The following is a 24,372-nucleotide window of genomic DNA, read 5'->3' on the forward strand; positions in this document are numbered from 1 at the left end:
GAAAGGGAAAAGCAAATATTCAGAACGAAAAACCCTTTCGGCTTTGGATATTATGTATAACCTTATGTCCTAAATAGGTACACACATGCCATAAATTTTAATTATTCTATGAATCTAACCCTACACATGACAAAGAAAAGTCTAAGAACACACATTATGTATAAATTATAATATATTCATTATTTGTTCTAGATATATTTGAATCTTAGTTCCACAAAGAGAAATGTCCCATTTCTCTAATTTCGGATTCAAAATCTAATAGCTATACACAATATTGTAACACCTCCTAATATCTCAAATACCATCTCTAGTTTAGTTTGTGAGGTAATTCTATACTCAAGATTTTTGGAACTGATTTTCAAATAACCTAGTTTAAAATATAATGTAAATTAGTACATCACCCTATATCAGCTTCTGCTGGCCCGGATACACACTATTTTATTCTATTTATAATTTTTCTATTATTAACTATACAATTGCAATATATTTCTACACTTAATTAATATTCACTGTTAGGCTCTACTGCACGTTGAGCCAGACCTCAATCGAATGTTCTCTCCCGGTCCCCCAGTGTAGCCTTAAACCCACCACACGGATGTGTTTGTTCACGCCCATGATCTGAAATGAAAAAAAAAACCAGCGAAATTTCGGTTTCTGATTGGTTCACTCTTGCGCACAGAATTACCCTGGCTGATGGCTAATTGGCTGAAAATAAAATGTATTTCAAACATCCCTTAATGGGCCGTACCTTTTGCTTTCTCACGCTCTTGCCTTGCCTAGACCACTCGCATAACACGTGATTACAATTTTGTACACTTGTAGAGATTTCTAAGTTAAAATTTACGACTTTTATCTAATTTATGACCGACCCTAACGCAATTTAGCTTTAGAGCAATTTATTTTGCCCTTTTGTTTTTTATACTTCCTTTCCTACAATTACTCAGAATCTTAACTAATTTATTTCTTTTCGTGCGAGATTTTTGTTTTTAAGAGCAAGGCTTCAAATTTCCGACAGTCATAAAACCGTATGACGGATGGCAAGGCCATCTCATGTTCTAGCTCAGAAAAAAATAATATTGCATACGCCCCCCTGAAAAATGATTTAATTGAATTTCTAATTTTATATTTGGTTTTGGGTCAACGTTCTACACCAATTTTCAGGTCTGTAACTCTTTTCGTCTACGAGCTAGAGACCTGTGACACACGGACAGACAGACAGACAGACAGGGACATTAAATAGGGTTCTGGTTTTACCCTTTGGGTACTGAACTTTTATACACGTAGTTAGTAGTGGGTTCACTAAAAGTTTTGATAAAATTTTACGTGTATATAACTGCATCGTTCCGGCTGTCTGCGGCAGGCTGTATCTGGAAAGTGTCGGGATAAATCGCTGTTTGATAACGGAAAATGTGCAGTTTTGGCTTGTTGTGGGTTGGATAGCGGCACTTTTATAGGGCGGGGGTTTTATTCAATTTTTAGGGTTCCGTACATCGAAATAAAGAAATCAAAATTCAAAAGTCAAAAGCCAAAATCATTTATTCAAAATAGGTACTATTGTAAACCTTTTGTTTATTCGATTCGTTAGATTTGAGAGATATAATATTAGTGATAATTAATTGCGTTAACTTAAAACTAAAGCTACGAGGGTTCCAAACGCGCCCAAGCCTGAGAAGAGCCCACAACTAACTCCCTCTCCACACTCTCTCAATAAATCTCCACCCATCACGTGGATAATTTGTATGCGCCCGGGATACAAGCTCTCTCTGTACCAAATTTCATCAAAATCGGTTAAACAGATGGGTCGTGTAAAGTTAGCACACAGATGAATACATTTCGCATTTATTAACCCCCGACCCAAAAAGAGGTGTGTTATAAGTTTGACGTGTGTACTTGTGTATCTGTCTGTGGCATCGTAGCTCCTAAACTAATGAACCGATTTTAATTTAGTTTTTTTTTGTTTGAAAGGTGGCTTGATTGAAAGTTCTTAGCTATAATCCAAGAAAATCGGTTCAGCCGTTTGAAAGTTATCAGCTCTTTTCTAGTTACTGTAACCTTTACTTGTAGGGGGTGTTATAAATTTTTAATTTACACTTGTATACTTGATATTAAAACTTGTAAATGTACTTTTAAAATATAATGAAAGGAAAATGTAGCCTTACAAAGTATGTACTTTGTAAGCAATAGGTAAATGAGAAATGAAAATCAAAAGAAAAACCCAGGTCTTTACAACTACGCAAGTCATAACTATTTCATTCACTACCAGGCTGAAAGAAAATTCTAGGTTTCTTCAATATGTTTCAAGATTTTTTTAATTTATAGACTAGCGCTTGGCTGCATACAGACCTGCTGGTGAGTGATGATGCAGCCTAGAAGATGCCTATTCACTTTTGACTTGAAGTTACATATTAAAAGTGGAGGTGAAAACTGATGCCGGAACGTTCCTATCCTATTTGAACGGAACCTTTTCACTTTGAATAAGATCAAAACCACTTTTATTGGTGTTATTTGGCAAAAGTTTAAATTGTGTGGATTTATGTACTTGTTTACTTGGCAAGTTTGCCTTCGTAACTTGTTATAACTGAGAAAGGGTAGGGTTCGTTGGTTGGAAATTTACTACGTTTAATAGAAGGGTTAAGATATTGCAGGCATTGGCATAATGTTTGTTTGGCCCGTGATTACTAAACTAAACGTAAGGTCATTATCTTTAAAGTACTTACTAGGTACTACAAGTGTGAATTAAAAATTTATAACACCCCCGACAAGTGAAGGTTACAGTAACTAAAAAAGAGCTGATAACTTTCAAACGGCTGACTTTTCTTGGATTATAGCTAAGAACACTCGCGATCAAGTCACCTTTGAAGCAAAAAAAAAAAACAAAATTAAAATCGGTTCATTAGTTTAGGAGCTACGATGCCACAGACAGATACACAGATACACACGTCAAACTTATAACACCCCTCTTTTTGCACTATTGTCGTTGCACTATTTGTCGTGTGACACAAGCGTGGCTTTACGCTTAATTGGAGGGGAAAGGGGATTATTAGTCATTTGTTTATCACACTTCACACTTAATATTATAAAGGCTTAATATTATAATATTATACTAAGTGTGTGTGTGTGTGTGTGTGTTTGTTTGTTACTCCTTCACGCAAAAACTACTAGACGGACTTTGCTGAAATTTGGTATGGAGATAGATAATATCGTGGATTAGCACATAGGCTACTTTTTATCCCGGAAAATCAAAGAGTTCACACGGGGTTTCGAAAAACCTAAATCCACGCGGGCGAAGTCGCGGGTATCGGCTAGTCTTTTAAAAGCAAACTTAGAAAAACTAAAGTATACCTACCTACTAAGTACGTAATATTATTTGAAATTTTCAACTCGATTCGAAAGCGTCAGCAATCCAATAAAGACACTTCATTAGTTTATGCATCCTTAATGCAGTCACGTCCCGTTGAATTCCCGAGTGGATTCATGGATGCATCCGGATGGATATTAAACTTTCTCGACGGAACCAGCTACCTATAGGTAGCTACTGTCTGAGATGATAACATTGTTGCGATATCATAGGAAGGTGTATCGAATAGTGGTGATAACTGAAAGTGAAAAGTACATCGTAATAGTATCATACAAATATGAGTGTTTCTCAGAAAAGCAGGTATTATTTAAATATCTTTATCGAATTATTGGAATGTCCTCCCAAAATCTACACAAAAAACACTGGTTCAATGCGTAGAGGTTATCTGCAGAGAGTTTTAATCTAAAAACACTAGTGGCAAAATAAATGATTTAATTAGAGCATGATTGCTATCAGAACATCTAATTATCTAGTTCACAATCCAAATACCGCGGGTATCAAATTCAAAAAATATTTTTATTCAATTAAACTTTTATAAGTGCTTGTAAGGAGAAACCTATTGACAAGACCTACCAACATTTAAAACCGCTAGATGAGATTTTTACATGTACATAAGTACCTACTACCTAGTAGGTATCTTTCTATAGCGTATCGACCCCAAATAAGAACGGCTTTTCAAAAATTCCACACTACCAAAGCCTGAAATAACTAAAATACCTACTAGTTTATCCGTTGCTATAAACTGGTTAAATTATTTACCTTTAGCGAGTAGATACCTATGTTTGCTATTTAAAGCTTCACGCTAGCTGTATCGATTGGTCGCTAAAAATACCAATCTTAATCAGAGTAAGCCTATGGGCAGATTCTATCGTTACTAGTATCTTTTAGCTACTTCCCCGATATACTTAGCATCGGCGGATCTTTACCTAAGAGCTTTTTGGGCTGCATCCCAAAGCCCTGTGGCTATACAGGGCGCCCAGGCCCCGTACGCTACGATGCCACAGACAGATACACAGATACACACGTTAAACTTATAACACCCCTGTTTTTGGGTCGGGGGTTAAAAATAAATAAATTAGAAACAATCGTACCAATGGGTTAGCAACCCTGAAATCAATTAAACCGTGTGCACGCCTCAAATGACACGGGCGATCTCCCGAAACTGTTTTTGGTTGTATTTTCTCGCTAAGTTTGTTAATTACCTAATTAGACAGCCCGCAAGTAGTATTAGCCCAGTGCCCCACAAACTCACAGTCCATCCCTGCCGCCACCTCCTTCAAATCATAGGTTCAGCGGAATTCAGGACGCCCTACACCGCACTTACCAGTACACGGTCTCCACTCCAGAACACGTCTGCCCCATCGGCCGTCGCGTCGGTTCAGCTAAAGACATGACCAACACAACAAACCCATCAAACAGACAAATTTTTATGGTGTAGCGTTTGAACTTTGAATCGATATGCACCGCCCGCCCTTCCACTACTGGAAGAAAAGCAAGACTCAACAATGAACAATTGCAATGTTAAAGCTTTGTAATTGTGCATTGTAGAGTCTACATCTCCTGGAGATTGGTGTCGGAGTGAAAAATACTTTGATTGTGTTTTAGAAACTTAACGTACTATGACTATAAGTTAACATACTGAATTTACTATGCATCGATCATTGGCAGTAATAAATGTTTGTAAATAGGATAGGTAGGCAACGGAAGAAAATGCATCCGGATATATTATTCAAGTCAGCACCTGGCAGCTGTTTGCTAAACAAAGCCGTGCATTCAGCAAGCTGTTGAAATTCACAAGCGCACGTACGCTTACGAGCTGTTTCTATGCTCTGTGGACACACAGGCAGGGCACGTTTACATTATTAGCACTAGAGGCGGAGCATTTCACACATACCATGTGAAAAATCATGTGAAAAGCCTTTTCTTATGTAACACTTGCTATTTTATTTAAAGTAGCCAGTGAAAAATCACGAAGTAAAATCTAGGACTAAGTTTGAAAATAATCTCGTTTTCCGGACTGGAGCTAAATAGCGCGCAAGCGAGGACACTCGCATCGATGCGTGTTAGAAAGGGAAAACATTTAGTTTGATAAATATTCGTTTCATAAAAAGCTAATTCTCATGCTTGAAACATTTCGCTCCATAAACTTTTGGTACAATTAGTGTCGATTTCCAAGTCATATATTATTGGTAGGTAGATCTTCATAGAAAAAAGTCCCTATGGTTTCCATACTTTTTAACGTATGGGCACCACGGGTGGATATATTATTCGATATTATTCGAGTAAGCAGCTGGCAGCTGTTTGATAAACAAAGCCGTGCATTCAGCGTTCTGTTGAAATTCACAATCGAATGTCCACTGAGTATTTCTTTGCTCTGTGGACATAAAAGCAGGGCACGGTTTTCATTATTAGTATTGGAGTTTTCCCACTACATCTACTTTTTAGAAAAATCTAAATCTAAGTTTTTACTTATTAATTATTAATAATACAAGTGTAAATTAAACATTTATAACACCCCCGACCAGTGAAGGTTACAGTAACTAGAAAAGAGCTGATAACTTTCAAACGGCTGAATCAATTTTCTTGGATTATAGCTAAGAACACTCTCGATCAAGCCACCTTTCAAACAAAAAAAAATTAATTAAAATCGGTTCATTAGTTTAGGAGCTACGATGCTACAGACAGATACACAGATACACACGTCAAACTTATAACACCCCTCTTTTTGGGTCGGGGGTTAAAAACTGTGACTGGAAGATTTCTGTAGGTTCATAAACTTCAGCCATATTATTAATAAAAATACGAAAGTGTGTTATTGGTTTATTGCTTTGGTTCTTCAATCACATCGCATCGCAACGGAGCAACGGATCGATGCCATTTTTGCATGGGTATAGATAAAAGGCCAAGAGAGTGATATGGGCTATTTTATGTCCCGGAAAATCTAAGATTTCTCATCAGGAGAATTTCAAAATCACGCGCACAAAACCGTAGTAAATTATAATTTCGAGAGATTTTTGATTTAAATCTTTTAGAACCCTGAAATCCCTTAAATCCCCTGAACCCTTTTAAATCCAATCAACCTTTTTGCTTTGTGTCTTTAAAGATCGCTTACCTAGTTAGTTCGTCATTGAATTTCAAATACCCTTTTGTATGTAAGTAGGTACCTACGGCTAACATAGAGATAATAGCTTGATACAAAGTTAACAAAGTAAGTGAATCTGTTGTAACTTTGTATTATGAGATGTTTAATTAAGTTCAAAGTAGATAGGCGGAGTTCCTTCAGGATAGATTTGTTTGTTCCCTTAGTGATCTATCAACGAATACCACTTTTAAGTTCAATACACACAAGTATTATATTAAGGCTGTATTAAGGTTATAGTATAATACGTAATCGACATTCCAACAATACGTCATACACACAAACCGACATTATATACCTACTTAATCTCCCAGTTTCTGATTCGCATCACTAGGATATGAAATGCATTTCCGGTTTCCGTTTTCGCCTCCTATGAAGTGATTTCAAATCAAGAAGTTCCTTCCTTCAAAATAGGCATCTTCGCGTTCCACCAGACTGTATCATATTATGTATCATAATATGTGTTTGTGTATCATATTATGTACGTATTATATATTCTGTGGCTGTATCATCACTTACCTGCAAGTGTAGCCAAGTGCGGGTCCATTCGTTAAAACAAATTAGTTTAGAACAAAGGCAGAAATCACCCTAGATACAAATCAAAACGATTGCAAGGAAAAGGAACAATTCAATCAAATGGATGATTCACCATTCACATACATTTGTTAGAAGATTTCATTTGTTGTTAGCACGCGATGCGGTAGATATAACATCTATTATACATTTAGCAATTTCAACATGGTTAGGTATAGGTAATTTTTTTTTTATTCCACATCACACATTAAGAAAATTAGCTAAATATATGAATAGAATAGAACTACGAGTAGGTAAAGAGCATAGCTAGTTCGGTATTCGGTAACGTTAACTTTGTGAACACTGTTAACCGTAGGTAAGTAGCGTTAATATTAACTTCTACTCAGTAACTTTCTTTTGTTTTCAGAGTGGAGGACGATGCGTCTTCGCCTGTAAACAAAACTAAGTAAGTAGATATATTATGGATCATCCATACTAATATTATAAATGCGAAAGTGTGTCTGTCTGTCTGTCTGCTAGCTTTTCGCTAACCTCTAACCGATTTTGATGAAATTTGGTAGATACAGAGTTAGCTTACATCCCGGAAATTGACATAGGCAACATTTATCCCGGAAAATCCCACAAAGAGTTCCCACTGGTATTTTAAAAACTTAAATTTACGCGGACGAAATCGCGGATATCAGCTAGATTAGAAATAAAAAAGGATTCTTTAATCTTTATTAGTCAATAACAAGTGTAAATTAAAATTTTATAACACCCCCGACAAGTGAAGGTTACAGTAACTAGAAAAGAGCTGATATAACTTTCAAACGGCTGAATCGATTTCATCAAGCCACCTTTCAAACAAAAAAACTAAATTAATTTAGGAGCTACTATGCCACAGAAAGATACACACGTCAAACTTATAACACCCCTCTTTTTGGGTCGGGGGTTAACAAAATAACGCTTAGTAGATATTGCTCGTTCCGAACCGAAACATCCTGCAGTTTTGTCAACTACGATGTCGTAAATCCGTAGAATGGGGGCCCGAGGTTGGCGATAAACTTGTTACACTGCTAATTAAAGGCTCTGGGGGGCCATTGGGCAACGCGGTCGCAATCATTTTGATTTTGTAGTTTACAAAATCGCAATCATCATCATCAACCGAGAGACGTCAACTGCTGGACCTGGATTATCGACTAAATTCATGAGTATAGTTGTAACAATCTATACTTATGGAAATCACTGACAAATCACGATAATTTAAATGTTGAAATGGACATAGATCTCTAGGTATAAATAAGTCATTTCAAAATTCTTTGTGACTTGGTACTATCCAACACTAGCTTTGAGCAAAGATTGCCTGGTAGAAATTGCTCTAAGCAATAAGGCCGCCTTTGCACACAATTGTTTTTTCTGTTTTCTTCTTTCTGTGTTGTTCCTTTACATGTGTTTTTTGTGTGCAATAAAGGGTTCTATCTATCTATCTAGATCTCTTGTACGGTACGTCTTCCACTTACCACGTTTAGCTTATGTTCAGGAACTCCCTGCAAGTCGTTTGATATATCTATAACTAGCTGATACCCGCGACTTCGTTCGCGTGTATGTAGGTTTTTTAAAATTCCCGTGGGAACTCTTTGATTTTCCGGGATAAAAAGTAACCTATGTGCTAATGCAGGGTATAATCTATCTCCATTCTGAATTTGAGCCCAATCCGTCCAGTAGTTTTTGCGTGAAGGAGTAACAAACATACACACACACACACATACAAACTTTCTCCTTTATAATATTAGTGTGAAGATAGGGATTTACCAACACTACGCTTTCCCGTGCAAGGTTGCCATTTGCCAGTTGCCAGCACCTTGGGAGTTGGATTCTAATTTCTAACGTCTATCGGTTTGTCGAACTATGTGCCCTGCCCATTGCCACTTCAGCTTCGCAATCCGCTGAGCTATTTCAGTTACTTTGTTTCTGCTACGGATCTCCTCGTTTCTGATTTGATCACGTAGAGTAACTCCAAGCATTTTGTAGTTCAATTCAAGTCAATGGTCGATCGAAATTAATGGTAAGTTCAAATATTTACACTTTTCAGAACTCTTGCCCAAAGCATTTCCAACCATAATCATTAATCACCATCAAGTTTGAAAGCGAATGTGAGAGCGTTGCGCAATTAATCCTCTGATTGTGACCGTCGTAAAGTTGAATGTTAGTACTGCTCATTATGGCTGTTCCTCGCAAATTTTGTCTGTACCCTCAGCTCGAAATATTTGGTGCGTTAGACTTAATTTTGAGGTCTAAACAATAGCATATCATCAGAGCATATTATAGGACTTTAGGATCTTTTAAGAAGCTTCGGTGTCTTCCTTTTGCTACATTCATTTAATTTAAGTTAAGAGAATCGCGTCCTTTAAAAACTGACCAGCTCCCTGGTAAGCTGTTGCCTATGTATAAGTGAGAGGAAATTGTCACCTGGTATGATCTGGTACGAAACTTCGGCCGTGGCTAGTTATCACAGTAAAGTGCCGCCGAGTGATTTGCAGCCTTCCTACACGATGCCGCGTAAATAACGATTAGGGGCATGTTCAATGTTCAATTAAACTTAGCACACTCCTTAAATTTAGTCCTGTTCCATCTTAAAATGCATCGTCATATACCACCAGCGCCAAGTGAGATTGCACTCAATGGCAAACATGTCCTCAACAAGTTATTTGATTAAATCTTCATCATCATATAGAAAGAAAGAAAGAAGAAAGAAAGAAAAACTGTTTATTTGGTACCAACAATAACTTAAAATAAATAAAATATAAAATGGGACGCGAGGTGTGTGGTGCCAAAATGGACTCCACTCAGCATTTGCTGCGCCTGTGTCGGGAACGCAGGCACAGCGCTGGTCTTCCGTGAAGCCAGAAGTTTCGTATATAGTGCCATCTTTTAACTGAAACTCGACGGTCTGCCAAAGAAAACTTTTGAGAACATGCGCTGGGTCGACCCCCTTATATAATCATTGAACCATTTCCTCCTTGACGCCCAGGTGCCCTTTACTTATCTGCCTATCTTGCTTTCGAGGATCAACCGTGGAAACTCGGAGAGGGATCCTCGTTGTAGGTGACTGAAAAGTGCAACCTTTCATCGTACGATGGTCGTTATCAGCATCCGTTTACAGTTAGCTTCTTCTTCTTTTAGCACACGAACTATATTACAAAGTACTCGAATATAAATTCTGAAACCAAAAATCATTTTTTCTTATCTTTTGTTCCAGCGAAAAGAGCGGTCTAATCACACCGCCTCAACAGAATAGCGGAGGAGATTCCCCTCCACCGGAGAAGGAGAGGGCTGACCAGGAGGACACAGAGAAGAGTCACTCCGGCTCCGTGCCGCATTGTGCGGAGGGCCCGAACGATGACCTCTATGCTATTCCTGTCAAATTGCGACCGAAGAAAGAGACACTGCCTCCTGGATGGGAGAAACACGAAGGTAGGAAGTTTTTAAGGGTTCAGTACTTGCTGATATGTAAATTTTTGAGAACCATTCATATTTTGATATACACTGAGACTGAGACTTCAAATTGAGTGCTAAGAAAGTATTTTCCGAATTGAGATTTTTGCATTTATAAAGAATTTGGTAGTACGTAATTCTTACACATTATTTTACTCTACGTCTGTTGGTATATCCTTAAAAATTACCATTAAAACTGTATCGTTTGACTGAGACGGGTCATAAGATAGGGTGTGGATTGCGGGAGGACATTAAGAACCTTCACCCTCCTGTCACTCATTCCGGTAACCTCACGAATCACGAGCCGTCTCGGTGAAACTTACTGCCCATCTATAACAGCTGTTCTATTCCATTTACAGACAATGACGGTCCCTACTACTGGCACATAAAGAGCGGGACGATCCAAAGAGAAATACCAAAGATGCCGCCCGTTGAAGCGAGAGAGTCGCGCATATCCATGGTGCGCGACTGCTCCAACCTATCCGACGTCAAATATGAGGGTGCCATGACGTCCTCAGTCACCAGGAGCACCACCAGTGGTGCTTTGGATCACGTCGATCAAGATGCGGAGAGGAAACGGAGAGAAGAAGTCGCGTATAAGTAAGTGATCAATTTTTTGAAACTTCGCAAATGATGTTTGGGTTGAGAACATAAATTGGAAAGAAGTGAAGTGAACAAATGCTGCATCTTGTTAGCTGGGCAGCGCGTATCGTTGTCCATGTGAGTGAGACAGAGTATAGCTTTTTTTCTGTCGGGGGTCCCATAACATTTCACAAGTTTTTCTAGATGCGAAGCTAATAGGATGTTGCCGTAGGGTTCTTAATTTCTTTCGTTCTAGTTAGTAGGACTTTGATTCCTGGACCTTGGAGTTTGAGAGACCTGCGATAGTTGGAAAAATAGCTATAAATTGATATAAACAGCTATAATCTTTAGATGGTTTCAGTTTTCACCTACCAGTAGAATTTTTTTTGGTGATGATTCTCAGAAAGTCATTAAATTACATCAAACAATGAATTCAAAAAATTTAAAAAGAAAGCACCATTGAATTCAAAATTAGTGTTAGAAATTGGTATAATTTTAGTCACATAATATAATGGATGTCCCTACTGCCTACATCATGAACTACTTACTCTATATGATCCCTTATTTTTGTCAGTTGATTAGCACTTTCTTACCTTTATTTCTCACTCTCACACTCTTGTGTGCCATAAACAGCAAGTGAGACCTGGTTATACCAGTCGTAAGTTTTAATACTGATTCATGGTTTATATTTCCACCAGGCGTCGCAGTTACCCAGCCCGTCCAGAGCACGATGGTCGTGCAGTTCGATTTTTCGTCCGTTCCCTCGGTTGGGTGGAGATCGCTGAAGCAGACCTCACGCCCGAGCGGTCCAGCCGCGCAGTCAACAAGTGCATCGTGGACTTGAGTCTTGGACGCAACGATTTGTTGGATCAAGTCGGCCGTTGGGGTGATGTAAGTATTCATACTGGGCACACATAATGGCATGCTGTTAAACATCATCTTCTAGTGCTTCTCCAGTCACCACTTAAGAAGGTTGGTGGTTACATCATCGGCGGTTGGCATTACAGCAAGTAAAACCATAAATTTCGAACTTACTAACGTGTCCGCGTTTGGTCTACACAAATTTGATACCCCTATTTTACTACCTACCCTACCTATCCCTACTAGGTGCTGAATTGTCAAAAATCCTTTCTTAGCGGATGTTTACGTCATAATACTATCAGTTTACCTTTTAGCCCAATCCATCCAGTAGGTGGAGCTATGCGTTGATAGATTAATCAGTCAGTCAATCAATCATTCAGCTTTTCCTTTTTACAACGAATTTAAGAGAAAAGTCTGACAAATCGTTCATTCGGAGAATGAGCCGATAAGTAGGCTGAAAGGCTTTTGACAGGTTTGGCAGGTTTTGACCTTTGGTGTCTTTAAGTTTGGACAACAGTTCGTCAATTGTTTAACTTTTTAAAAATATTGCTCCCTGAGCTTCAAATATTGATCCCTAAGTTTATTAACTTCCAGGGGAAAGACCTCTTCATGGACTTGGATGATGGCGCACTAAAACTGATCGACCCGGAGAGTTTGAACACATTGCACACACAGCCCATACACACTATCCGGGTATGGGGTGTCGGCAGGGATAATGGACGGTTAGTACAAATGAAAATAATATGGTAGTTTACTAATGTCGTAATTGCTATAAGGTAGGACATTGTGTTCATCCGTGTACTTAACTGTCGTACATGTCATACGTTCGTGGTAAAATAGACGTAAACGATCGCAATGATGATAATGTAATAATCATAAGTTTTACAACACCAACTTTAGATCTTGAATATTAGTAGGTAGATTGCTAGAATTTTTAGAGCAGTAGACCCTAAGTCCATCCAATAACTAATAAGATTTTTTTTCACAACGCATTCTGGATAATAGTGAAAGGTATGGAAAAGATCAAATAAATAAATTATTCACTAAGTAGAAAAATCTCACAATTAAAACAATACTTGTTGCAGAACTAGCTTCGATAAATTTGTAGTATTGAATTTCGGTTATACCCTTCCGAACCACAAAAACTTAGCACCAAATTGTTTAGTAGTTTTTGCGCAATGCGTCCACTTAAAAAAACCACGCTGGAGTTAACGTGCGCACGAACAAATAAAGAGACAAACCAAGGGAGAAGACGAATTTGTACCTAATTGTAACGAAGAAAAAAAAAATAGTAGTTGAATCTTTTCCTCTCAAGGAACTGAACTCATTTCACCCTTTCCATTCCAGGGACTTCGCGTACGTAGCCCGCGACAGAGTGACGCGCAAGCACATGTGCCATGTGTTCCGATGCGAAGCGCCGGCGCGCTCCATCGCCAACGCGCTGCGGGACATCTGCAAGCGCATCATGATCGAGCGCTCGCTGCAGCCCCCGCCGCGCCCCACAGACCTGCCCGCTGCTAGGCGGCCGAGGCCGCTGTCTGGTATGTGTAACCTAACCTCAGGTCAAGTGATTTCAGGTCATAGGCTCAAGATCTGCAAAGCATGAAGGAAGGAAGGATGTAGGAAAAACCAATAGTCCCAAGGTGCTGAATCATTCATCAGATGATCATGTCACCTTTGAACTAACAAAATTTATCAGAGGTCTTTTTCAGACCAATCTACAGTTATAGATATATCTACACTTTTACGTTATTGGCATTAGTTTTGCATGAGTTCTGCTAAAATGGTCTTGGTTTTAGGAGCATCATTCCCGACACCAATGGAGGAGCCTCGGAAGACGGTCCGAGCACGGTATTTGGGCAGCGCGGAAGTGCCACGAGCGACGGGCATGGACGTCCTCAATGATGCAATAGACAGACTGGCGGCCGCCAGAGCACCTTCCGCCTGGAGACCAGTCGCAGTGGCTGTGGCTCCCTCGATGATTACTATCACAGAAGAAGGGGTAAGCGATCACTATTTTTAAGCCAGCTCCTGTAGTAGCCCTGTTCGATCACGTCGATGTGCGGTGTGCGATCCTTCCTGATCACTTCGGGGTTACCAATGTACGGAAGCGGTGTCTGTGTTCTCGACCGTAGCGTAAAGGTCATTCCCCTCTGAGCGGTGTTGCGCTCCGGGTGTCAACTGTTGTGTCATGAAACTTCTAGATCGTCCTAGAAGCGTTCGGGAAGCTTTGGAATGTCTTCTCGTCCGAAATAGAGAATTCCTTTCTTGTAGACCTCAGTGGTTCAAGAGTCTTTATTTCTGACTTAAATTTTTGACGTCTGAAGACTTTGAAAGATCGAAGTCTTCAAACAGTGCGTGTTGCCACTTGCCAGTGATGACATATAGTTGCTAAGAATGTTAAATACCCGTGCTTATTCGATATTATTTCCTTTTCCAGGAAAGCAATCCACTGGTGGAATGCCGGGTCCGCTACCTGTCGTTCCTGGGCATCGGGCGCGACGTGCGGCGCTGCGCGTTCATCGTACACACTCCTCAGGATTTATTCGTGGCACACGCCTTTCACGCTGAGCCTTCTTCTGGTGCCCTCTGCAAGACTATTGAAGCTGCTTGCAAGGTAAGCCATACGTAGTCCCCTAGTGTATTGCCCGAAACTGTGGAGAACAGGACAACGAGGAAACGAAAATTGAAGTGGGGGTGGGAGAATTTTAAGAGGAGGAGCGCAAAAAACCCAGACTTCTCCTCGGAAAGACAAGAAGCTCTGATAAAGACGATCGGGGATGTATGAGGCTGCCTGAATTACTAACAAGCACCCTAAGATGTCATCGTATAAAAATGTGGAAGTGGCGTCTGTGTGCTCGACCGTAGCAATAGGGAATTCCCTCCGAGCTGTGTTGTGCTCGGGGCGCCAGCTGGGCCAACGGTTGTATCTTGAAACTCTGTTAGTGTGATTCAGGTTTGCATGTTCTACTTTGACTTCCGATGAATGTACTCGTGCTGCCATCTAGTGCGAGCGTCCTTAGTAGTCAGGCTTGGGTTCTTGTATTCAGTGATTATTGGTTGATTACTTCGTATGAATGAGAAGTGTCAGTGAATGGGCCGCGTTTTCCCCGCAGCTGCGCTATCAGAAGTGCCTGGACGCGCACGGCGGCGCGGCGGGCGGCTGCGCGGGCGGCGCGGCGGGCGAGGCGGCGGCGCGCGCGTCGCTGGGGCAGGCGCTCAAGTCGTTCGTGGGCTCGCTCACCGGCCGCCGCGCCTCCTGAGCTACTCCTGCGGGTAGGTACACTTTATCGTCCTGGTATCACTACTCATATAGTACGACAAGGATCTTTTGGCATTTGAAACTTGTTGGAAATGTCAATGTTTAAAACTGCAGGGCGATCGGCTAAAAATGTATCAATCATTAAAGGACAGCATCAATGTCAAACCATGGTATTTAGCCAATGGGATTGGCCAAAAACCATGTTTTGACATTGATGCTGTCCTTTAATGATTAATATATTTTTAGCCGATAGGCCCCCAGAGTAAGATCTATCTAACCCCCGACCCAAAAAGAGGGGTATTATAAGTTTGACGTGGGTATCTGTGTATCTGTCTGTGGCATCGTAGCTCCTAAACTAATGAACCGATTTTAATTTAGTTTTTTTTGTTTGATAAGTGACTTGATCGAGAGTGTTCTTAGACCTTAGTAACCTTCACTTGTCGGGGTGTTATAAATTTTTAATTTACACATTGTCTGTCTGTCTGCGATATTAATAATAAGCTTAATTCCTTTTCAGGAAACTCCCAGCGGTCGTTAACGAGGAGCGCTTCCGCATAACGCGCCTTAGCAGCCGCGCCGAACGCGTAACATTCGCGAGTACCGCCGAACATGTAACATTTGCGAGTATAACGCATCCAAACTAATGAAGTAAAATCTTGTCCGCCATATTGCAATTTCCTTGTTAGGAATATATTTGAACATATTTTCAATGGATTTTCTTTCAATGAATTTTATAGCACAACATTCATTGAAAATAAATTGAATTAAAATATATTCCTAGATAGTAATCACGATATGGCGGGAACGATTTCCCTTTCTTATGTTAGATGCGTTATACTCGCTCCGAACGCGTAACGCTCGCGAGTTTGCGCGAAGAACACACGAAGCAGATGTGTACTCGCGCTGGACGTTCACGAGAACTCAGGCCTTATCCAGCAAAGGCAAATTTGCCGCGTACGTTACAGAAACAGTAGTAACTACACGAGTAGTAACTATCGATATCCTGAATAGTTTTCAAGGTCAACTATCGATGGTCAAACTATCGATAATTTTGCAACACTACACGCAACTAAGGAGTCTCTAGTATCTCAAATCACACGAAGGGCCGTGTTGTGTGTGACGCTCAAGTCGAGTCTGGCCTTACTGCCCGCAATTTACGCGCGAGTTCAAATTCACGCGATACTTGTGGACGCGATGTATTGACGCAAGACGATTCGCAGCGAATTCGTCTCTGCTGGATAGGTCTCACCGAGCACGTAACGTTCGCGAGCATTCGCACCGAACGCGTAACACGTACCGCACCCGCACCGCAGGGCACGCTTTCTGCTGCGTTCTTTATCATTTCCGATAAGTATAATAATATCAAAGCGTTAAACTATTGGTTGGTACCTAATGATAATGTAAAGTCAGTGAAGCTATTTTCTAAGTCATTATATTGTATATGTAATTAAAATTTTAATTTTGTTTTGTGTCCAAGTCTACGGCAAAATAATATTATGCTAATGGCAAAATAACAAATACAATATGCAATAAAAACTCGAATGTATCTTAAATATAAGAATATTCTAGGTTGTTTAGAATATTCTTATCAAAAATGTGGAGATAAAAATACCTAGAACTACATTTATTTTAGGCTTTTCGTAGCAAAAATTCAGCTAAACTAAGTTAATTTAGTTTATTTATTCGCGTCATTGCTTACTTTGTCTATTTACGAGGACCTGTGCCTAATCTCTACAACCTAAAAACCCTATAATTAATTCCATAATAAAATAAAAAAACATTATGAAGTCTCTACAGCACAAACAAATTGCTTTACAGAGAGTGAAAGTGTATCGTGGCCCATAATTAAATACCCCAGTAAGCACCATAATATCTCAACAGTAATGTTGCCATGTTGAAGATTTTCCGCCACTTTTTAGATAAAACCTGCCTGTTTCTAAGCTTACATCATGCATAAACATATCTATCTCACGGCCAATCATGATAAATGATTAAGTTATCTACGTCCATTTCATATTGATAAATACTTAGTTATTAAATTTACATAGGAATCACTGCTTTATCGCCGAGTTAAGATTTGTTCACACTCCAATGTTGACCGCGTGCTGTGTAGCGTAGTTCTTGTAAAAAGCCTTTACTTGCAATGAAAAATATCATTATAATAATCCTCATGCCATTAAAATATAATGATCTGTTTCAATAAAGACCGACTGAAAAGTAAATAACATACCGTATCTAGGTACCTAAATAATAATACTTTCTAGTATTGATCTATATTTTAACCAAAAAATTAACAATGTAATCAGTCAGTATAGATACCTATAATTAATTTGACTACTTTGACTTTAGTGAATTTATATGAATATTTTTTTAAAATATATTTAGATTTACTTTAATCGCGCATAAAATTGGACATTTAATCAATTCTACCTGTTATTTACTTTTCGTACAGTTTTTATAGAAACATAGAAAGTAATTCTTGAACCCTGAGTATATAAATATTATATCGCTGAAAGCATTGATGTTGTTCACAACTTTATGTATAAAAAATTGTAGGTACATATTTATGTTGATGGTCTCATAATTTTATAGTTACCTTAATACCTAGTCGTAGTAAATATTTACGTTATGGTTTTGTAAATTTTAAGTCGATATTTTAAAATGTGTAGGTTTAAGTCGCTGACCGTTTCAAAGAACGGTTTATAGTCAAGTTTACGCTGTAAAATTAAACACAATCAATAATTTGAGATATTAGTAATTATATTAAGTAAAATAATTCGACGCCTGTATTGCCATATTTAAGAAAAATCCCCAAATCCACGGGGCTCTTATAAGATGCTACAGTAAAAATTAGAAGTGGCAACACTAAGGCGTTAATTATTAGTTAGGCTGCGTGTAGACTAACGGAAAAAACGATTGTATTGATGTGAAAAAAAAAACTATTTAAACAATAATCAAGTTATCAATTGTGAAGTTTAACAATCATTTCTTTTGTCAAAAAGGCTATACCTAACGACAATTTTGATTGATAATAATTTTAAAATATCAATATAGTAAAAAAAAGTTATTGATGTGTAAGAATCATTGCGGCAGTTGCAATATTTAACACATTATTTTAACCTGTATTTAAGGCATAATTAAGATCAAAGTTAATATATAATGTTAATAGATTTAATATGCTATGATTTAATGGCGTTTGTACATATAATTTGATGAATGGAATTTAAATAACTTTAGTTTAGTCAAATGGAATGATACTTGGTAAATTTCCAACAAGAGACATAAAATAATGAGAAATTTTATGTTTCTAGTTGCAAAGTTTGTTTCGAGCACGGTATGAAGAAATTGTGTCACTTAAGGGCGGCCACATACTTAGCTACTAACTTTTATATTGCTTAACTCAACCGAATAAAAATGACAATTTATAAATGATCTTACTATAGGTCAGAATATAAGTTGGCAAATTTGACATGATAAAATCATTTTCAGCTTAAAGTTGCCATTTATAGTTTTCTAAACTTGTGTCAGCATTTTAGTAGCTAAATAAGTGTCCGTTCTTACTAATTTCTTGAATTTGAATGGAATATCACGTTGGATGTAGAATAGCTATACAAATAGGACTCTACGTGTATAGGTAAAGAGTTTATTTTTGCTTAAGCTTGTATAAAATACGTATTGAATTGCGAAAGATAAAATATTTTTGGTAAAAACATCGCGATGAATATTGATCTTGATATATTTACGATGTTTAGCTTATCATAAATTACTTTTTGGCGCTAAAATGCCACTATACAATACAAAACGACGTAATTTTTAAATAACTATTCACAAATTAATGTCTATTTATTTGCCAATTTGGCTAGAATCAGAAATATTATATTTTTTATCGCATGCCTCACTGTAACAAGGGTGTCTGAAATCGTTGAGCTTTCAATAACTATATATTTGTATTTATATCCTAAAAATATGCGCGATATGTAGATACAAGCAAAATAAATCTCTAAACGCCATTTTGTGAACAGTCAGAACAAGATGGCCATTAAAAATGTCAATGTAGTCACGGTGTGGCATAAATATTTAGTTTATTTTAAAGTGAGTGTATAAATCAGTAAACTTGTGTAAATAGGGCGGCGGGACCCACGTAAGTAAACGGCGAATTAACGTGAAAGCACTGAATCTGAAACATATAATAACGTGTTTTTGTGTCTATAACAGTTTTAAAATAGTATATCTAAATGTATGTATGTAGTGAGGATGTCTATGACCTTGTGCAAAATTTTCCTGCCTTTGCAGTAGATTAATTATTTAAATAAAAAGAAAAAGTTTTGTTAGCAACAAGGTCATTTTCGTGCCTCAAAAATAGACTAAGGCGTTCATTAGATATCACAAATTAGCTTCAAAATATACCTGCATACCTACTTCAAATACCTATTAGTGATCAATGTTGCTTGTCGTATGGAAACTTCTTATACAATCGATTTAATTCAATAATGCCGGTCGGCTATTTATATTTGTCATGTTGGAAATGTTTTACTTACTAAACACGAATACGAATTTTCGATGGTTAACCCACTTTGGATATCGGGAGTCAGGATAGAATAGGTAACCTTTTTCCTTTGCTTAAAATGAAAGTACGAAAAGTATTGTCAATATTTAATCTTAAACGAATTATATTTATTCATGTTTACGAAATTTACCGGCCGGCGTTAATCAATTAGATCTATTGTAAATGACACACTGAGTTGTTCTTATTATACGTAAACATAGTTTTATTCACACGTTAATGTTAAGTATCTATATGTCATTGTTTACACAAAATGATATTCATATATAACGGGTGGTTAATTACTAGCTTAGGGACTGTTTTTTATATCGCAAACTGAAAAGTGTCATAATTTTTGCCTATACTAGTTAACAATCACGTCACTATAATATTATGCAGTATTTAATGTATCTAATAAAATTGTATTGGTGTGTGAATCTTTTATAAATTACGTGACATAATAATAATATTATGATTATGATAATAATTGTTAATACATATTGGGTGAAACAAATGTTTTACACAACTTTATAATGGTAATATTACTTTAGGAGTTAAAAAGCGTCTTATATTACAATGTGAACATGTTATTATAACGTATATTTTATAATCTGTAGTAACTTTTCTGAGCGTTGTAAACTAATATAATTTTATAAAAATCGGTCCCAAAGCGCGGCGTTTCGTCCGCTCGTGTGTAACCACCCTTAGTTGCAATAGCTCGATTGCAAGCTTTTGACTGCCCCTTATCGGACGAAGTGTATGTCAATATTTTCTATAAAATATAAACTTTATAACGTAGTCATTAGTTAGCTTCAAAATTACAGTTTCTCGCTCACGGATGGGTTATCGGTGGGGATTACAATTTAAACCGTCATCGCTTTGACAGCTTAAAAGCCTTAAGATTGTGGCTTTTACTAAATAATTTTGTGAAATTAATAAAAAAAATTATTATAAACACATTTCTCTTGAGTTTTATTTTATTTATATCTGGCAACATTCATTTTTCCCAGTCTTGTGCGATTGCTTTGGTTTTTAACCCCCGACCCAAAAAGAGGGGTGTTATAAGTTTGACGTGTGTATCTGTGTATCTGTCTGTGGCATCGTAGCGCCTAAACGAATGAACCGATTTTAATTTAGTTTTTTTTGTTTGAAAGGTGGCTTGATCGAGAGTGTTCTTAGCTATAATCTAAAAAAATTGGTTCAGCCGTTTAAGAGTTATCAGCTCTTTTCTAGTTTTCTTGTAGAAAAGAAGGTTAGATAACCGTTAGGTTCATAATATTATGTCAATAGACAAATGTCAAGCTGTCAAGATGGACGTTGCCTAAATACATAATTATTTATATGAAAATGATGTTTTGGAAAACTCAAATACTTTGGATCGTCGGGGGTGTTATAAATTTTTAATTTACACTTGTTGTGAAGGCGTTTTGGTAAGTGGTAACATAGACAATCAGTAAGTAGAATACACTGGCAGTTGGCAGACAGTCCTAGAAAACCTAATATCAACGCAGCGAATCCTATGCTCTTTTTGTCTCAGAAATATTGAAAACCGTTGAAAATATATCTCTAACTAGCCGATGCCCGCGACTTCGCCCGCGTGGATTTAGGTTTTTTTGAAATCCCGCGGGAACTCTTTGATTTTCCGGGATAAAAAGTAGCCTATGTGCTAATCCACGATATTATCTATCTCCATTCTCAATTTCAGCCAAAATCGTCTAGTAGTTTATGCGTGAAGGAGTAACAAACATATACACACACACACACACACACACACATACAAACTTTCGCCTTTATAATATTAGTGTGATTAGGACGGAATATTACGGCCAAGATTTCCCTTATACATCTTATTTCCAGTTGATAAAGTTCTAAGACGTCACAAGGTACTTGAACTATGTTAGGCCTAGGGTGGCTGTTTTAGGGTGAATAAACTGAATAACCTATTTACTGCGGGTTATTACTACTAGGGTAAAAATAAAAATACCAAATCTCTATTCATTATAAATATTTATTCATCATTATTCATTACATTGGACATTATTTCAAATTCCAGGATATTTTACATCGTACATAATTAAAAAATGAAAAAAAAAAAATTATTTCATATTTGTTTTTGTTTCATTGCCTTTTCCTTTCAATAGAAACTTATGATTATTTACAGCTATGCATTAACACAGAAGCATACTTATGACTCGCAGGCCTCGACTAGAAGACAAACACCAGGGCAAAGCATAAGTATGTTTCCACCTTTACTCAATGCACGAGTAACTTATAAAGTTTTAACACATTGCAGCTAATTCTATTGTAGGTACACACTAAATTGACAGATTTAACTATAAACCTATTGGTATCCTTATCTGTAGGGAGCATTATGAAAAGGATAGCTGTCATTTTAGTTTAGTTTACAGAATTATCCATAATATGGCTAATAGGGACGATGACCACTAGTCAAATCAGTGACTTTTTACCAAACGACAAAACGCTCGCTTAGTAAGGGAGCTTGTATGAAATTCACATATGTGACGTCATAAACAATTGACATGTTTAGTTAAATCCATAGTTTAAAATGATCAGTAAACTTAATACTAACAGCGGATGTGGATTTTCAGAATATTGGAAGACCCTCTATGAAATGATTTATTTATGACATAGGCAGCATCCCAATTCTGTAGCACACAATTGCAAATCTAAATGTATTGCTGTCCCTTTCGTTATGCTCTCTGCGGAAAAGGATAGCACTATAGACCTGTCCATTTAATTAGCGCGCTCCCATTGAAGGTATCTGGAAGATCGGGATTGATCGTGCGTATTCGTACGTGTTCGCACGAGTCTTTGTACGAAAACGCGTCCAAAGCGCGACTAGCCTTATCTATCACGTACCTACATATAGTTTCGGATCAATGCAGTTGTATTATCATAAAAAAAATGTATATACGTTTTTTATTACATTATTATTAACAGCTATTTTATTCATATATATAAAATAAACTAATACCATTAATTTGCAGCATTAAAGAAAATACAAAATTATTTTGAGTCCAGTATTACTTATAGCTGTCATAAAGCATCGTCCAAACCTGCGCGACCAAAGCGACTACATACACAATTACAATAGTTGCGTAGGTTTGCATGTAAATATCCACGTCGTGGTTCATGACGCGCAGGTGTGGACGTAGCTTAAATCTAACCAATAATAACATAAGAAAATTAAATGACAAATAAAAAATTAAAATTAAAAAAAAAGAAAAATTAAAAATGGAGCAGTGACACTCTATATTACATTGGTTGCTGTTATGCAAAATAGATCTACATGATTAACTGACTTCAATCTAAAAAAAAAAATTTTTTTGAATAATTATTATAAGTCAGCTTAAAATATTTTGAACATATTGAATATCACGTAGTTAAAAAGTCACTGTTTTTAATTCTATAAATTAATAAATAAATCAATTATTAGAATATAGGAATAAAATAATTTTAATTAAATTATTTTGTCTAAAATGAGTTTATATAGAAAATAGAAATGTCAAATTAAAAGAGTTTCTTATCGTCACTTTCACTACACTATTGTATTATTAGGTAATATTATGTACATTCTGCATTATAATCAGCGTCATACTCGATTTACAAATATTTTTCGCAACAAAATTTAGACTAGTTAGATAAAAACTGAACAAAAAAAACTTTTTTTAGACATGATCCTTTTTCAATAATATTGGACATTTCTAGAAGAGTTGGCGTTATTTAAAAAATATATATGTACATTTGTGGTGGATCTGTTTTGCATAACTACATCTGAATAACTGTGTACTAAATAAGATCATGTAAAACTATATCTATCTAACGTTTTATACAAAATACAGTGTTCTATAATACAGGCCCTAAATATATTTAAAAAAAAAATCATTTGTGAAAACATTCAAATTCATGACATTTCGAACCTTACAAGAACCGCAGTAGGAACTTGAAAGATTTTTTCGAAGTAAAACTTTTGAGGCGCCACTTAACTCCGTATTCAAATTGGCCGCCAAACAGAACAGCTGTTTTGAGAGGCGTTTTAAAGTACCACGTAATGAGTGTTATATTATAGTCCATAATTAAATCGGGCGCCAAACTGAACAGCTGTTTAAGGCGGCCATCTTTTGTCGAGGCGTTTTCAAGTACCACCAGTAGCTCCATTTTGTACTTACTATACGATATTATGGTAAAAAACCTTATGCCGGACTCGTTTTCAAAAATCCCAAGCACATTTAGGGTGAGATTTTTAGAGCGCTCAGACTTAAGATCTAGTTAAAACGAAACATATATATGTGAGAGATATACATCTGTCTCGTTTTAACTCTGTCTTAAGTCTAAGCAAACTCAGGGTGCACTCTATAGATTTCAACCTTTGTTTTACTTCAAACGCGCCTAAAGGTTACATGCACTTTTTTTACATGCACACATATTAAGGTATGGTTTATTCTATGACATGACTTATTATTTTTGTCATCCATAGACAAAGGGCCAGCGCGGAAAGGTCTGTATAGTATAAACCGTACCTTATATCTCACATAATTATAGGACTTAAAACTAAAAGATTTATAATATATTCATAAACAAATTTCAATAATAATTGA

General features: G+C 37.1%; 1 protein-coding gene and 1 long non-coding RNA gene across 9 annotated transcripts in view; one reads left to right on the plus strand and one right to left on the minus strand.

The window, feature by feature from the left end:
- Positions 1-20,712, plus strand: part of LOC123876298 (protein Fe65 homolog) — a 78,736-nt gene extending 58,024 nt beyond the window's left edge. For 4 of the 8 annotated variants that reach the window (XR_006798308.1, XR_006798312.1, XR_006798313.1 and 1 more), the window contains 12 exons: positions 7,438-7,476; positions 10,270-10,484; positions 10,865-11,105; positions 11,786-11,978; positions 12,543-12,670; positions 12,954-12,959; positions 13,296-13,489; positions 13,748-13,950; positions 14,389-14,565; positions 15,065-15,224; positions 15,728-15,810; positions 16,045-20,712. Coding sequence is in view for 1 of the 8 variants with exons in the window: in XM_045922515.1 (XP_045778471.1) it covers positions 7,438-7,476; positions 10,270-10,484; positions 10,865-11,105; positions 11,786-11,978; positions 12,543-12,670; positions 12,954-12,959; positions 13,296-13,489; positions 13,748-13,950; positions 14,389-14,565; positions 15,065-15,211 (1,543 nt within the window). In the remaining 7 variants the exon portion in view is untranslated. Of the gene's footprint in view, positions 1-7,437; positions 7,477-10,269; positions 10,485-10,864; positions 11,106-11,785; positions 11,979-12,542; positions 12,671-12,953; positions 12,960-13,295; positions 13,490-13,747; positions 13,951-14,388; positions 14,566-15,064; positions 15,225-15,727 lie in introns of all 8 variants that reach the window. The other 4 variants (XR_006798309.1, XR_006798310.1, XR_006798311.1 and 1 more) reach the window with 4 other exon arrangements.
- LOC123876303 lies at positions 14,817-23,595 on the minus strand. The gene is made up of 3 exons (XR_006798315.1): positions 23,585-23,595; positions 16,049-16,051; positions 14,817-14,887 (listed from the first exon to the last, which is right to left on the minus strand). It is a non-coding gene; the product is annotated as an uncharacterized LOC123876303 (long non-coding RNA).
- Between the last annotated feature and the right edge of the window lie 777 nt (positions 23,596-24,372).

Source organism: Maniola jurtina, chromosome 21, assembly GCF_905333055.1.
Source record: "Maniola jurtina chromosome 21, ilManJurt1.1, whole genome shotgun sequence".
Classification (NCBI taxonomy): Eukaryota; Metazoa; Arthropoda; class Insecta; order Lepidoptera; family Nymphalidae; genus Maniola; species Maniola jurtina.